Source organism: Schistocerca serialis, chromosome 3 (assembly GCF_023864345.2).
Source record: "Schistocerca serialis cubense isolate TAMUIC-IGC-003099 chromosome 3, iqSchSeri2.2, whole genome shotgun sequence".
NCBI lineage: Eukaryota > Metazoa > Arthropoda > Insecta > Orthoptera > Acrididae > Schistocerca > Schistocerca serialis.
Genome location: NC_064640.1, coordinates 747542823 through 747560926, shown reverse-complemented (window position 1 = coordinate 747560926; position 18104 = coordinate 747542823). Strand labels below are relative to the sequence as shown.

At 42.3% G+C, this 18104-nt stretch overlaps 1 protein-coding gene across 1 annotated transcript in view; it reads left to right on the top strand.

The window, feature by feature from the left end:
- Positions 1–18104, top strand: part of LOC126471195 (uncharacterized) — a 231030-nt gene that overhangs the window by 117566 nt on the left and 95360 nt on the right. Inside the window, exon 7 of the mRNA XM_050099308.1 lies at positions 5910–6008. Coding sequence (XP_049955265.1) covers positions 5910–6008 — 99 coding nt within the window. The remainder of the gene's footprint in view (positions 1–5909; positions 6009–18104) is intronic.

The window sequence follows — 18104 nt, the reverse complement described above, 5'->3', positions numbered from 1 at the left end:
TGTGTGAAAGCATCCTGAAATTTCAGTACTACTGCTGACCTTTAAAAGGTACGTTCTAGAATCCTTTCTCTGCACTTTGGAGACTGTGAATATCTCGGTTGACCAGAGTGACATGTATAACATCTCAAATGCTTTCTTGTGTTTTGAAACACATACTAAATCACCTACATTAAATTGCTGTTTGCATGGATCTAGCATTTTAATACGATTGCGTACTGTATTTCGAACTCTGTTGCCACAAGCAGTCGTAGCCGATGATCTATTAGCTCTTTGTGGTCTCCGTAATATGTATACTGCGGGAGTCGACTGCTTACTCTTTTATGCTGAATATCAATGCCATCACCGCTGCTTCTTTTTCATTATCCAAAATAGGTTTTATAATGGATTTGTATCTCACATTGCTTCAGCTTTTCGCATTCTTTTGCAGATCAGTCAAATGCAATATTTCACTATACATTTCCAGATCTTTAAGCGAATAATTTACAGTTTTTGTGGGTCTTAGGAAAATAAGGTTCAGTAGACCGGGTGTTCTATGAAACTGCCTATCTGGAGAGTTGGTGGCCTCGTAGCCGTCGGAGGAGATGGTGCCGGGGAGGAGGCGGCCGCACCGTCATTTCCAGTGGGGCGAGCGAGCGGGGGGGGGGGGGGGGGGGGGGAGAACAGGCGCTTCCTGAAGTGACGCGTCAGGGTTGCGTACGGCTGTGGCGTAGCTGTCTGGTAAAGAAGTGACCGTCACTTTGGGGGTAGAGTCACTGGTCGGGACCTGGAGCAAACGTCGATTGAGACAGTCTAACCGAACATGTTATTAGTTTCAGTTTTCTTAGTTCCATGTTTTTGGCAGTCAAGCATTAATCGCCTTGCCGAACAATGAAGTTATTTTTGTCGGCTTGCTAATCTTCCTAATCTTTCCCGCAGAGGCAATCAATTTATTTGAAACGAAGTGTTTTGTTCCACACTATTGGCTAGCTTCAACTGTTCGCTGAATTTCAAGTGCACGTTTTCATCTTCTGGCACATAACGGCGTTATGCCATAATAAAGAACACAACATGAGATAATATAGTAGTGGTATTTTACGAAAATCTGCATCACGAAAACCACGGTGGAAAGCTTAATATCAGGTTGGAGCCTACTTCATTGTGAATCTGGACATAAGAACGTGCACTTTAAGCCGAATTATGCATTTTAGAGTGGTTAACGAAATTTCTATGCTCTTGGAGTATCTTCTGGTGTCCTGTTTCTTTTATGCCGTAATGTAAGACGTCTTAATGCTTCATATGTACGAACGTACGGGCTTACGACATCATCGAAGCTGCGTAGGCCCAGTAACGGCTGGTTTCTGACGCTCTCTGGCAACTGCTGAAACGAACCTGTTTCCAGCAGGTAGCAGCAAAATATTGCGAATTTGAAAAGCGTTACTTTCAAAGTAAATTTCCTTTCATGCAAGATGAATTATGTTCCGTGTGAGACTGTGCGATAAATTTATTAAATCATAGAGCGTTTGACTCTCATTTAAAACTTAAAGCTTTGGGGACCAGCGACTTAGAAGAATTACGAGCCCACAGAAGCAGACGTTTATGTTATTATTAAAATTTTACTGGAACATTTGTGTGATTTGTTTGTTGTAGTGTAACACTCGCAGAGAAAGACCAATATTGTATGTGAAAGCTTAGCTTTTCTTCTAGCTTATTAATCTTAGAGACCAATAGTATATGTGAAAGCTTATCTTTTCTTGTACCTACACCATGTATATTAGTTTAAACCATTCACGTTTCCTATTTGTGTGTTCGCGCTATTTAACAGTGATATTGCTATTGGCTGACTATATCACGTGCCCTGTGCTCTGAATCTGTGCTGTCATCGGCTGGCGGGATCATATGACATGAGCTATGAGTGGCTTACAAAATCGCATCGCTATCTCGATTTCAATGCTTCTGAAACGAATGTCCTGTTTTTAGTGGAATTCGAATTTATACTTTCGTAGTACGATAATATGCAGCGTATAGTAATACAAAAATATGCAGCGGACATGTTGCTGCATATCAGAGATCTTTCAGAAACGTGTTTTTGTTTTCTCAAGTGCTGGAAAGTTCAAAGCCGGTGTAAGAAACCTTAACCATTCAAAGGGTTGATAAGTATTACAGTTCCGAGGGAAAGTATACTGCTACTTAGCACGGAAAACGTGTATTTTCACTCTGGAAAAATCTGTATTTTTTAACCTGGAAATCCGGGAAAAGTACTTATCCGCGTATACATCCTGCATTTGTTTTTTCGTAAATAAAGATCATGTCAGAAAGGTCTCAATTCGAATACGGAACCATTGTGTACAACGCTGTATCACATCCACTTCAAGGTGAGTCAACAAGAGAAGTGAATCAGACACAACATTGCCAATTACTATGGCAGGAGATGAAGCTAGGGCATGACGTACGAGGAACAGTACCAACCTTTAGGATGAAGCCATGCATACTGTAACTGTGGCTGCATGGTACAGTGCTTATTAGACTACAGTCTCTGTAACAATGTATGATAGCATAAATGGTCTCCAGCATGGAAACCATGCCTGTCCAGACTTAAGTTCATTAGACCTTTTTGTTCCATATCCTCTTATCGATCAATCCCTAGAGTTTGTACACAGTGGAAAAATAACCCTGTATACCAATTTGTAAACGCATTAGCATTTAAGTTATACACTGAAGCAAACAGAAGTGGTGCACAGGGCGTAATTGGTATCTTCTCATCCACTCCATCCTCACTTTGTCCATGCAGCATCACTGGAATATTCTGTGATGGCCCGTAAGGTAGGGTGCAATACCGAGCTGCGTCATGCTGTTTAGGAACCCCGGTGCAGTTCTACAAGTCAGGGAATGGCTGGGTGTCTTCAGTCAACAATAACGGCTCATTGTCCTTCTCCAACAAGCTGACCAGGTGCGTGATTGGATCCCATGGTGCTGCCGCTGCTGCGGCTCCCGACAGGTTGGAGGACGCCGTATGCCCTGATGAGCAAAGAAGAAAAACTGTTATGAGCGATAATAGCAGCACAAGGAATTCGTCTTTCTCACAATGACACTAAACAGATATTAAGCAAGGGGTACTTACTCTTCAGCGGCGTCTTCCTACTCTGCTGCTGTGGCTGGGCAGCGCTGGACGATCTTGGCTGGCGCTTCATGCTGCATGACTCTGCAGCTGAGGCTCCAGAGATCCCGGGCCAGCACTAGATCCCCTATGTGTTCAGATGCTGCGCTTCCATTGGCTACTGCCAATTTCAAGCATCTCTAGTGGCATATTTGCAAACTACACCAGTTGCTTGATCCTCTGGATCGGAGGCAGACGTCTCTTGTGAGGTGCAAAAACTGACTGTGAATTTAAAAAATAGCAAGTAGTTATAACATCAGCGTAAGTCTGCATGACCCGCAGAATGCGTCTTGATACCATTCTGCTGCATAGCCATTATCTGCTGGAACGTATTCCTCTTCTTCTTCAGGCACTCGTCTAATATAACTCTTTTCCATTCTGGATGTAGGAGGCTATGGGCGCAGTCGTTGGCTGTATGCTTACAGGCAACATGGCTGGTCAGACACCAGCAGCTCTTCGATAGAACACATTCCGCGCAGCACCGGGGATGGCAAACGAGTGATGATGGGATGAGAGGATGGGTTGACGGAGGGGGAAGTGGGTGGGGATAGCAGTTGACGCTCTTCAGTCGTATATATTACACATACGAATATGTTTCCACTGAAGCGAATTATCATCAGATGCCCATGTGTTCCATTTTAGAAGAGTGAATGTTTCATATGGAATATGTCGACAGTTTGCTGATGTATATGAGCATGTGTCGGTTGCAACATACGTCTTGGTTCCATCCCTCTGCATTGCCACAATCTACTGAACCGAATTCTTCTGCTTATTTCTCCTACACTCTTACATTATCATAATTGTCCATCCCCCTTTTAGTGAACTGTGGCTATAGTCCACCCTCGAATGCGTACATATGCTAAAACTATTGAAAGCCACTCTACCCTTCACATTCATCTCGTTGATCAAACATATCACGATGCTTCCACAATGACAGCTAAGCATAGACTGAACCTCTCCCACCAATTCTGGTCACGTGAGCAGAGAAAAAAATTCCTACCCAAATTTGAAATTCGCGCCAGTTTCTGGGGAGGGGGGTGGGGTGTGACGTCAGCACAACCCTGGGAAAAGAAATTCCCCCCATTTTTGACGTTCTCGTCATTTTTTAAATTTCCCACCAAAATTCGAAATTTCCTCCATGCCTGGTGGGGGAGAGGAAAGGGATCCATGTGGTGTCTGGGGAAAAAACCATGTTGTCATCCACGAATGGGGGTAGGGTGGGGGTAATTAATTGATCAGTTTAATTAATTTGCATATAAATTTGATATCAAAATTGTCCTAGGAGACCCTTACCCCACTACTGACGCCCAGCTTCGAATTTTCCGTAGTTGTTTATTGACACTTTGTAATGTCAAAGTGTCTCGTGTAATTTATGTTGTTGTTGGGATGTTTAAGGGGGACAAGTGTAATTTATAACCTTAAGATAATATTTGCCGCCATTTTTTTGGGTAGGATAACTTTGCTGCTGGCACTTCATTATGATCCTTTCATTATAGTGTACATCCTTCGAATGACAGAACTCACGCAATGGGACTGAGAGAAGTGGGTGGGGAGGGGTTGGGGGATGGGGGGACTTGTTCCGCCATTTTAAAGTCATCGTGTTGGCCTAGATCAGTGGAAGTGTGGTGTGACCTTGAAAGTGATCTCAGAAGTGGATGAGTGACATTCATTTTCCTGCCATTTTATGTCGTACAATTGGCCTACAGGTATGAGCACCGGAAGGGGGTATCCTCATCTTGACAAGTGATATGTATCAGGTTACATAGCGACCTTGAAATTACGAAACGCATTTGTTCTAAAAGCGTTGTTACTCAGCTTGACTTAGACTGTTATCTGGGCTCGTACATGCCCCTTTCCACAATTCGCAAATGAAACTATTTTGTTGTTGTCTTTTTATGCGTTTTGTCTTTCGCAAACAGATGAATTCATCGAACTTATCAAACACAGTTCGTGTGTTTTTGTGCTACATGTTTATTCAGTTTGTATGTGGGAAGAAGTTGAAACACTCCAGCGTTCACTAAAGGTGCATAAAGTAAATGCAAGTACGTAAGTAAAAGATGCAGTGTCACTCCGGCCCCGACCAACTGACCAATATAGTAACTTTCTGTGTAGTATTTGTGTCGCTGGACTCTCGATTGGAGATATTTGAGGTATGCAAGTATCCCTTACTGCACTATATAAGAAGAGACGAGTTAACGCTGCCACGTGACACAGATTTTATATATATATATATATATATATATATATATATATATATATATATATATATGTATATGATTCCTAGAATTTGCTAAAACAAAAAATCATGTTACTTATATAATTGTCATTTTCGCAGCTGTGCGACTGTTGAACATAGGAAGCATGTTTTGATCTTCTTCGGTGAAGCAGATATTCCAGTAATATAATCTCGCGAGTACAAAGTATTCCACCAAGTAACAGAGAAGTTGTTTGGAAGGAGAGAAGGCATCGAATTGGATTTCGAGACCCGTGGTGGGTAATTGACGACCGTGAGACCTTGACGAAGCCTATTGAAAATGTACGTTACCGGTCGTTCGTCTGTTTTGTGTGCGCCGACTGGATACTGCTATGCGTTTCAAACAAGTCCATGTCGTTAACCACAAATCTACTAAACGAGTCTACCATTTCCAGGTAGCAGCCTACGTGATTTTCTTAAAGACGTCACAGCTGAATACAAGCAGTTGTTTGAATTTTGTAGAAGAGCGAAATGAGTCATTAAATGGACATTTGTCAAGATAAATTGTCTGCACTATTACAGGCCGTGGGAGATTCAGCTTCCAGAAGCAGCAGCGGTAGAGATGAACTTTCGCCCGATGTCATCTTAGTCGCAGAAATTCCGACGGGACGTAATGTACGGGTGAGTTACTCTGAATGGGATCACTGCAAGTGCTAGTGTTTGTAAACAAATCGTGTACATGTGCATTTAGCTGTTACGATTCTAACTTCTATGGAAAATTTTCCCTTTCCCAGTAGTTACCATCCACATTTGGCATAACTTGATATTTATCTTACAAGCACGGGAAGATATGTCATCTGTCTGCGGACTATTTTAGTAATAGTTTAATGCAAGGATCCATACAACAAAGGAAATCGAAGATGCTAACTATCAAATGACGGGCGTACAACAAATAATGCAATCATATTTTTTGAAAGCAGATTGGTTTTATTCAGGATTCCAATACACCATATTAACAGCTGAATACAAGCAGTTGTTTGAATTTTGTAGAAGAGCGAAATGAGTCATTAAATGGACATTTGTCAAGATAAATTGTCTGCACTATTACAGGCCGTGGGAGATTCACCTTCCAGGAGCAGCAGCAGTAGCGGTGAACTTTCGCCCGATGTCATCTTAGTCGCAGAAATTCCGACGGGACGTAATGTACAGGTGTTACTTCTATAACTGTCATTTTCGCAGCTGTGCGACTGTTGAACATAGGAACCACGTTTTGATCTTCTTCGGTGAAGCAGATATTCCAGTAATATAATCTCGCGAGTAAAAAGTATTCCACCAAGTAACAGAGAAGTTGTTCCGTACTCTTTTGGCTACAAAAACCTGTTTTCCAACATAATCTCCGTCCAATGCGACGACCTTACTTTACTGAGTGGGCCTACATGTCCATGTCGTTAACACTCTACGGGTAGACGTCGGAGCTAATATCTTGCTGTATCAATAATCTCCCATCATCCACGTGCTGCCTCCCGTGGACTGCAGCCTTCGTTGGGCCAAACAGGTCGAAGTCGGAAAGTGCGAGATACGTACTGTTGATGAGGAAGAACAGTCCTATGAAGTTTTGTGAGCTCCTCTCGCGTGGGCAGACTTGTGTGAGGCCCTGCGTTCTCGTCGAGAAGGAGAAGTTCGTTTGCATTTTTGTGGCGACGGACACAATGAAGTCGTTTCTTTAGATTCCTGACGGTAGCGCAACACCCTTCAGTGTTGATCTTTACACCGTGAGGGAAGACATCAAACAGAATAACCCCTTCAGGGTCCTAGAAAACCGTCGCCATGACATTACCGGCTAAGGGTGCGGCTTTGAACTTTTTCTTCGGAGGAGATATGGTATGGCGCCGTTCCATGGATTGCCGTTTTGTTCCCGGTTCGAAGAGATGAAACCATGTTTCATTGCCTGTGACGATATTCGACAAAAAATTGATTCGGTCGCCTCATAACGCGCAAGGAATTCAGTACAGATGGCGCTTCGTGGCTCTTCGTGTTCTTCTGCAAGGTGGCGAGGAACGCAGCGGGCACGCACCTTTGAGTACCCCAACTGGTGGACGAGTGTGTCAGCACTACCGACACATACGTCCAGTTGGGCAGCGAGGTGTTGGATTGTGATCTCTCGATCACCTCGAATGAGAGTGTCCGCACGTTCCAACATTGCAGCAGTCCCAGCTGTATGCAGCCGGCCGGCACGCGGTAGATCGGACAGCGTTGCGCGATCTTGTAGTGATGATGGCAGATGCCTAGTACAACCACACACCATCTTTTGTTCACTGCCGTGTCTGCGTACAGATTCTGCAAGCGCCTGTGAATATCTGCGATGTTCTAGTTTTCCACCAACGGACACTCAATGAGTTTTCTCTGTTTGGTACGCACTTCGTTGCAGACACCATTTTGAATGCTTCCTATAGAGTCGCCACTTATGGGAACTTCATGGAACTATTGGGGATGAAGCGGCAATTTGTTCCACAACAAATTACGAATTTTTTAAACCGAAATTGACCGAAAAAAGGGTCGCGTTATTTATTGAACAACGCGTCGTATTTTTCTGAAAGTAATGTCAATTGGTCACATTGCACATGTGACAACCTTCCAAAATCTGATGTAAGATTTCATCGAAGGCTTGTTTTGGATTCGATCAGAGAATTGATATGACTTGTCTTGTAAGGTTTTTGTTGTTTATTTATTTTTACTTTTGGCCTGAATGCTATAGAGCTACGAGAGGTGGATCGCCAGTATAAAAGGAGTTGAAATAGTGTGTTGACAGTATAGGAACAAATCAATTGGGAACGTTTCAACCCTTCGAAAGTTGCACAGTTCGACTGTTGGTGATGTGAATGCGAAGTGGAAACGCGAAGGAACGACCACAGCTAATCCAAGACCGCACAGACTTCTTGACCTCTTGTATTGACTGACAGAGACCGTCGAGCATTGGCGGGGGAACCTGGGGTGGGGGTTGTAAAAAATCGCGTCAAATCTAGGGAAGAAAAGTGCTCTTAGCAGCCCAACTAGAACAATGACTATGCGAAGGGCGTTACAAAATTTGGGGTTCAGTGCTTGAAGAACACCTTATAAGCCACACATTTCATTAGTCTATGCTAAGCGACCCTTGAGATGGTAGATGGTGTAAAGCGATGCACCTGGAGAGTGGGTTATGACTGTGGAAAAAGAGTGGTTTGGAGTGATGAACGGCGCTATACCCTGGGCAATCTGTTGGTAGCGTTTGGGTTTGAGGAAATTCCCTTGATAATGTTAGCTACCATCATGTGTAGTGCCAGCAGTGAAGTTCGGAGGAGGTGTTTAAGATATGCGGTTGTATTCCATTGTGTGGTTGTGGTCCCCTTATTGCAATTAAGAAAAAGCTAAGCATAGAAGGATATATATACACGTTTTACAGCCTCATGAACTGCAGTAGACAAATAGTCCGAAGAAAATGGTTTTTTGAATCTGTGAGACAATGCGCCCAATCATAAATCAGGATCTGTGACGCAGTCGTTTACGGTCAACAACATTTCTGAAATGGATTGGCCTGCCCAGAGTCTCGACATGAGACCAATGGATCACGTTTGCGATGAGTTTGAACGTCGACTTTGCTCCAGAGCTCAGCGTCCAACAGCACTACCATTACATGTGACAAGATGGCCGTCGTGTCAGTTGTGTATTGACATCGGCACTGTGTTGAAATGGTGTTGTCGTGTCGCAAGTGTCGTTATTGGCAGATGGTGCCTCCACACGGAAGTAGTGGAAGTGTCACTTATCCACGTGCACGTTTTGTGAGGTGTAAATAGGCATGGCGAGTGTTTGAAGTTTCAGTGCGATCGGTCGCCTCCAGTGTGGAGGAATCGTCCCCCTCCGTTCGGTGGGGAGTGCGAGTCGGTGTTTGTACTAGATCAGCTGAGGAGAGGCACGCGGATGACAGCTCTGACTAGATTACATTCCCAAAAGTCAGCAAACGATCTCGATGAAACTTTTCAGGTGTGTAAAGGGGGCAAAATAATGCAATAGGTATTTTTTTGTTTGTGTCCAATATCATTTTTGAGGGATAAATTACATCCCGAAAGATAATTTTGGGTTATAAGTTTGGAGAGAATATCTTCGAAACGTTGATATGGAAAAAATGCTTCTCATATGAAAATTGATATGTAATTAACGTTCTTGAAAATTTTATAATCGAATTTTGTAATGATATTAAATTTTGCAGAATACGTCACCACCATTAATTAATTTTGACAAATGAAAACTTTTGTTACAACATGAAATTTCAAGTTACGTCCACCCATGTGTAATAAAGCCGGTTTCTAAAATACCATTTTTGGAAAATAAGGTTTACACATTGTTCTGTGAGATTATTTTGAGAATACCTAATTGAAATGTGTAAACATGCATTATATGAATGAATCGTATAGAGCAGAGGCCGTCGAACATTTTTGTTTCAGGAGCAATACTGATATTGGGGCTGGGATATCGGGTCGCATATGTATCGATGTTTTTATTAATTGGTAACCCACATATTTTTTATGAGCCCCCAGTAGAGTAGCTATAGAAAGGTTGTAATATGTTGGCCGGCAGCCCCCAAGTACTGATCATTAAAATCGGCACCATTCGATACACTTCGTGTCAGTTGTTCTCTGTTTCAAATTGCTGCTACATTCAGCGACCTAAAATTGTGATACTGTAATTCCCTGACGAAGTTTTGTTGTGTTATCTGTGTGTGCATGTCATTTATTGATTAATAACAGTAATTGCACTTATATTTTACACGTTAACGTCGGCGCTGCCTAAAGTTTTTCTCGCTGTCGTGCGGCGCAGGTTTTCATACTTTACTTCATCTGGCAGCGCTGCTTTTTGCGTTTCCCGTCGTGGAGCAGCGGTCGTGTTCAAACGCTCGAGGCTATTATTTTAGTATATTGATGTTTACTAAATTAATCATAAGTTATGTGATGTCTTATTTTTTTAGAGAGATCTCTCGCTGGAAGATCAGACAAAATAATCGTATTCACCGCTATTCGTTGCACCTAGCTAATAGGTAAGACGTTACACACTTGTGCTTTCCTCGTAGCATATTTGAGAGGCTACCTGTAGCGCCGCCACCAATCGCAACTTCATGCAACTATAGGGGCTGAAACTGGATTTTTCCAGGATGTCCCACAACAAATTCCGCATTTTTTCAACCGAAATTGAACAAAAAAGAGTGATGCGTTACTTATTGAACGCGCCCTATATTTTTCTGAAAGTAATGTCAATTGATTACCTTACACAAGTGACAACCTTCCAAAAGCTGATGTAGACTTTCATCGAAGGCTTGTTTTGAATTCAATCAAAGGATTGATATGATTTGTCTTCGAAGTTTGTTTTATTAATTATTTTGACATGGGGCATGAAGGTCATGAGCTATTTTTCAGTCTTTGGAAATGCGACAGCTACGTTTCAATTCCGTTGGACGCAGAGATAAAACATCAGCATTTTTTTTCGTATCTTTTACTATCCCCTTTTTCTGCCAGCAATAACGCTTTTCGAGACTGAAACTATTACATAAGTCTACACTATCCGAACACCACAATGTAAAGTGGAGAGAGGTGGACCACCAGTATAAAAGGAGTTGACAGTACAGAAGTAGTAACAGCAGAGTGGGTCGGTGAGGAGAGTTCTCGTCACTGGATGTCAACTTAGCAACAAACCCATTCGCGAACATTTCACCCCTTCAGAAACTGCCCCTCTCGACTGTTGGTGATGTGATTGTGAAGTAGAAAAGCGAAGGAATAACCATAGCTAATCCAAGACCGCACAGACCTTATGTACTGACCGACAGAGATCATCGAACCGCGGCGGGGAGGGTGAGGATTGTAAAAAATCGCGTGAATACTACAGAAGAAGACACTCGTGGGTTCCAAAGTGCTCTTAGCAATCCAACTAGAACAATGAATGTGTGTAAAGTGTTAGAAAATTTGGGATTCAGTGGTCCAACAGCTCCTCCCAAGCCACACATTTCATTAGTCTGTGCTAAGCAACGCTTGAGCTGGTCTAAAGCGACGCACCTGGACAGTGGCAACGAGTGATTTGGAGTGATAAGCGGAAAGGTCTGTCGGAAAGGTTTCGTTTTGGGGAATGCCCTGGATAACATTACCTGTGCGGGCTTTCAAAATAATAATGAAATGATGGTGTGGCCATCAACTACGTACCCTCCGACTCAGAGATGAAATATTGAAAGTGGTGGCTGGTTTCGTTGTCTAGGGGCTGGGATACGTAGCTGCTGCATTACAAGCCAAGCACTGATGAGTCTACAGTATGCAATATGAATATACACATGAATCGAATGGTCGAAGGTTTCTATCACTCGACAATTGCGAATTTTGAACGTAATATAGACATTTATAAATGAAAGATTGCAATTAAATATATTCTGCAGGTACTATTTTAACGACTTTAAATGATGAGTACGATAGCAGAAGTACCTTTAAGAATGCCCTTTATTAGTGTAAAACCCTTATTAGTGTCGATGGTCCAGCAATTAAATAAAATATAAACTGACTAACAGGGAAACAATAGATTCCTACTTCACGTAATTAGTTATGAACAACAACATAGCTCGAGAGACATTCACTTCTAAACGCATACTACGTCTACACTGCAGAAGCCACAGATCTCACAAGTGCACTAGTCGGCACTAAGAAATATTTGTATCACCCGCGACCACGTGCAAACTGCTCCACTTTCCCAGCCTTTTCCGCGACAGTGCATCCGTCGCGCCGTACTGTCCGGGACTCTCGTCTCCTGTGCCCTCACCCGTACTGTTCCGAACTCCCCCACTTCCATATAGTCTCCCCATTAACGAGTGCTGTGATTGGCTATAGCGCTCCCGCTATTTCTTCACGCCAACGCACACTTACAAACGTAATGAAACACATTCGAAATACTGGATTTCCATTTACATAACCTGAAATTAAATAAATATTCCTACGGCTGGACCATTACACGCTCTAACACACATTATTAAATACATACACAAATTAAATAAACATATATCAAAGAAGTAAGCCAGTAGCCTAATGTCTCTGTCCTTTCTAAAACACAGTAAATAATTGACCAATTTCTTCATGAATAGTATATATCGGATATAAACAAAGACGTAGATGAATAAATATATTTATAAGCATGCTGCTACCGTTTTTTCGTGTAACTGTGGAGCACTTATGGCCTGACGCGATCGATAGTCATCGGCTACTTTGGCCTCCAATAACTCATGTGCTATTCAAGTTACGTACCTGTAATTTATACCAATTTTGGTTTACACTAATAGCTTTCTAAAGACATGTCGATCGACAAAATCGGTTGAACCGTTTAGATTTTGGAAATTCGTTGCTGGGTATTACTTGTACAATTTACAGTCAGATACTACACTTCAAACTAATAAAGATATTGAAAATCTGATTACACCATTAGAATCGTCATGCAAATAATGGTAATGTACATGTTTCTTTTTGAGGTATCATGATTCCTTTGGCTACTATTAATTTCTATACGAACTGTGAAATGTTTGCCATTAAGGTTTCACAAAGTCCGCCATCTTTGGCACTCCCTGCATGTCTCCATCGACACAGCGTCACCATGAAATTCCCAGCCACGTGGTCCCTGGACCACGCGCTGGGGCTACCCCTCTAGCTCAGCTAACGTCGGGCACCACGTGGTTGCTGCCGGGCCGCGGCTTGCCGAGCGGCCCGTGCGGCCACGAACTTGGAATATTTTAAGAGCACCACAACTCGTCCATTACCTCACACCTGCCATCATGTGTCCTGTCAGCAGTGAAGTTCCGGGGTGGTGTTGTTAAGGTACGGGGGTGTTTTGCTTGGGGTGGTTGTGGGCACCTTATTGCATTTAAGAAAACACTAAGCGTGGAAGGATATATATATATATATATATATATATATATATATATATATATATATATATATATATACATTTTACAGTCTTGTGTACTGCATAAAGTAGAGGAATCGTCCGAAGGCGATGCTTGTTTGTATCAGCTAGTACGTAGCCGTGGGGAGTGGCCGCGCGGTTTAAGGCGCCTTGTCGCGGATTGCGCGGACCCTCCTGCCAGAGGTTCGAGTCCTCCCTCGGGCATGTGTGTGTGTGTTGTTCTTAGCGTAAGTTAAATTAAGTAGTGTGTAGGTGTAGGGACCGATGACCTCAGCAGTTTGGTCCCTTAGGAATTCACACACATTTGAACATTTTGAACAATGTTCCCAAACGTATAGCAGCATGTGTGAGGCAATGGGTTGTGGCCAACAACATTCGTGAAATAGATTGGCCTGCCCAGAGCCTCGATCTGAGACCAATGGATCACCTTTGGGATGAGTTTGAACGTCGACTTTGCTCCAGTGCTCAGCGTCCAACATCACTACCATTATATGTGACAAGATGGCCGTCGTATGAGTTGTGTATTGACATCGGCACTGTGTTGAAATGCTGTTTTCGTGTCGCAAGTGTCGTTATTGGCAGATGGTGCCTCCACACGGAAGTAGTGGAAGTGTCACTTATCCACGTGCGCGTTTTGTGAGGTGTAAATAGGCATGGCGAGTGTTTGAAGTTTCAGTGCGATCGGCCGCCTCCAGTGTGGAGGAATCGTCCCCCTCCCGCCGGTGGGGAGTGCGAGTCGGCGTTTGTACTAGGTCAGCTGAGGAGAGGCACGCGGACGACAGTCCTGACTAGATAGCATTTCCAGGAGTCAATAAACGATCTTGATGAAACTTGTCAGGTGAGTGAAGGGGGCAAAAATAATGCAACAGGGATTTTTTTGTTTGTGTCCATTATCACTTTTGAGGTATAAATTACATCCCAAAAGATAATTTTGGATTGTAGGTTTGGAGAGAATATCTTCGAAACGATGATATGCAAAATAACGTTTCTCATATGAAAATTGATATGTAATTAACGTTCTTGAAAATTTTATAATCGAATTTTGTAATGATATTAAATTTTGCAGAATACGTCACCACCATTAATTAATTTTGACAAATGAGTTTGATTCCCGGCGGGGTCAGGGATTTTCTCTGCCTCGTGATGACTGGGTGTTGTGTGATGTCCTTAGGTTAGTTAGGTTTAAGTAGTTCTAAGTTCTAGGGGACTAATGACCATAGATGTTAAGTCCCATAGTGCTCAGAGCCATTTGAACCATTTCTTTTTGTTGACAGATGAAAACTTTTGCTACAACATAAAATTTCAAGTTACATCCATCCATGTGTAATAAAGCTGGTTTCTAAAATACCATTTTCGGAAAATAAGCTGTACACAAGGTGGTGTCAGAGAATTTTCAAAATACCTAATTAAATTATCTAAATACTAATTATTAGTGTAGTTATTTATTTTACCTATATTTCTTGTGCGATTTACTCTTTTATTTTACATGTTACATTCATTTTTTGTTTACAATTTCACATAGGTGTAATTTGTTCATTGATAATAATAAGTAACTCATTATTATGATGCAAAATCATTACAATAATGGCGACCCGTAAATAAATGCTTAAAACAAGCCTGCCGCTTGGGTTCTGAGGCCATCCTCGGCTCCTTTCGGCGGCTGCCTAATTTGGTGAACGCAACTAGCAACGTACGCGGGGTGCAGGCAAAGCTGTCTATATGTAGCATCGTACCAAGGTTTGATCACTGTCCTGCTGTACGGAGCAGAGTGGAAGTTCTAAACCAGATGCTCAGACGGCTCTGGGACGGTACTGGATGCGAATTTCTCGACCTCCGCTATCGGGTGCAGAATCGTAGGGTTTCCCTTAAGCCTTAACAGGTTAGGCGTGCACTACACGCAGGAAGCGGCTACTAGGGTAGCGGAGTACGTGTGGCGTGCACATGTGGCTTTTTTAGGTTAGAGAATACCTCCCTTAGGATCAAAGACGATTTGCCTGTTAAATCAACCACAGTGACGTCAGAGAATCTTGATCCTCGCAGATCAGAGATAGAAGAGATTAATATTATTTTAGTAAACTGCAGGAGCCTCCAAGTAAAGATTCCACAGATAGTATCGCTTACTGAAGATTATAACGCACAGATAGCATTGGAAACAGAAAGCTGGTTGAAACCAGACGTCAGTGACAACGAAATCCTAAGTTCAGATTGGTATGTTTATCGTAAGGGTAGGTTAGTTGCCGATGGTGGCGGCGTGTTTATTGCAGTAAAAAATTCGATAAAATCTATAGAAGTTATCACGGATTCCGAATGTGAATCAATCTGGGTGAAACTTAGTATCAAAGAACGGTCAAAAATGGCAATCGGATACTTTTATAGACCATCTGGGCCAGGATCTGTAGTTGTAGAGCGCTTCAAACAGAACCTGCAGAATATCATTAGTAATTTTCCTGATCATGTCGTTGTTAAAGGGGGTGACTTCAACTTATCAGGTAGAGATTGGGAATGTTATGCCATCGAAACTGGTGCCAGAGACAGGGATTCGTGTGACATTGTTCTGGATGTCTTGTCCGAAAATTACCTTGAGCAGATAGTTAGAAAACCAACTCGTGAGGGTAACATCTAAGACCTTCTGGCAACCAACAGACCTGAACTTACAGAATCAGTTAACGCAGAGGAAGGCATCAGTGATCATAAGGCTGTGACGGCATTTGACACTCTCCTGCACCGCTGTTTAGTGAAAAAAAAAAAAAACCGAGCTTACAAAGTGTCGTACGAGATTTGCAACTGGATACAACCGATCTCCGGAACAGTTCATGTTGCCTCTTCTCAGGAACAGATTGCTGCCACCATCTGCGACCCTAAAACTGTGGCACTGCAATTGCCTGACAATGGGTTGTTGTGTTGTCTGTGCAGGCAGACGATTAAGTGATTAATAAAAGTAACTGTACTTATATTTAAATGCATTATACAACAGGAGACGCGATCACAAATATTTACTGAATATTTTCAATATCATTTCAGCTCTACTTATTGCGCTGTATTACAACAGCCGTAATTTAAATTCATATTCGTCGCTACAAATACACTCTGAGGGGAAGAAACGACCACAACGAAGAAATTATCCGAAAGGGACTGAAATCGGTTGATATGATGTACGTGTACCGACCAACAAATGACTATAACTTCAGAAAAATTGGATTATAGATTCAGGGGAAAGAGTTTCACAAATTGTGCAAGTCAATAATACGTTGGTCCACCTCTGGCCCTTATACAAGCAGTTATTCGGCCTGGCGTTGATTGATAAAGTTGTTGGATGTCTTGAGGGAAATCGTGCCCATTGGGGCGTTAGATTGTCAAAATCCCGAGCTGGCTCGAGGGCCCTGCCCATAATGCTCCAGATGTTCTCAACTGAGTAGAGATCCGGCAACCTTGTTGCCCAAGGTAGGGTTTGCCAAGCACAAAGACAAGCAGTAGAAACTCTCGCTATGTGCGGGCGGACATTATCTTACTGAAATGTAAGCCCAGAATGGCTTGCCATGAAGGGCAACAAAACGCGGCGTAGAATATCGTCGACGGACCGTTGGAAGTTCAAAAACGTAACAAAATAAATTCTTTAACATGTGAAGTTTCACCATTTTTTCACTTACTATTGGCTGCAGTTTTTGCTATAGGTACACTTTTCTTCATATGTAAGAGAGATTCTTCGATGAATTTTGCACAGCGTACAAACCATACTTACAGGTGTCTGAAACTCTAGAATTTTCCAAATATTTTAAAAACTGTGATAAAAATTGAGATAATTAACCATAAAATTTCAGTTTTTTCTAAACGTGAAGTTTAAAATGTAACAGCTCATTCATTTTTTTCATAAATTAAATGTCGGGCAGATGCCAACTATGCAGAGTTCCTACGCAAGACTGCAACATATGATTGGCCCAGTATCATACCGACAACACGTGTTCTTAACTTTCAAGTGCAATATAATATTAATCACACAGTAGTTGCTGTTGGGTAAACTTCTCTGTCCTCGCTAAGCCCTTTACGTGGTGGTAAGTACATCGAGGAAATTTTAATTGAAACCTTAACCTCACAGGTTTCTGTAATCTGGAAAGCGCTCGGAAACTGCTCTTCTATAATCATCGGTCGCTTTTGCTACTGATAGTATTATTCTATAGAAGACACGCGGGAAGCTGGCCGGCAGTCCCAAATTACACTTGGTGTTGATTGTGGTAGATTTCAGATTTCTGGCAACCTGAGCAGTCTAATGGTTTTGGCATAATAAATGCATGGTGAAATATTGTCGATTTCACTATTTGTACGAGTGACTTTGATTAATAATAACATTTGTCCTTATAAAGTTTGATAAATAATTTAAATACTAATTTTCTTCTGCTCAATGCATTGTATTACAACAGCCTTAATTAATTTAAGGTTCTCTGCTACAAATAAGGACCTTATTTGAAGATGACCGTCTGTGTAATATGCATTCACAAATCCATGTTACTTCGGTGTCAAAATCTGTACAATAGCGTCTGATCGATACGAGTCGGACACGCCCGTGAGTTGTCAGTAATGGAAGACAAATAATAAAACAATCCCCCCCCCCCTCCCACTCAACTCCTCTAATTCCACAGGGGCTACCCTACATGACCCTCTGCTCCTGAACTAGGCGGCAAGCTTTACTTAACTCACAGCCGAGTTCACCAACGTCTATTAAAATTGAGCACATCTTAAAATACTACTGTATTTGTAAGTATTTTTGGTTTTACTGGCAAGGGAAACTCCACACCACAACCTCCCCTCCACCCTCCCCCCTCCTCT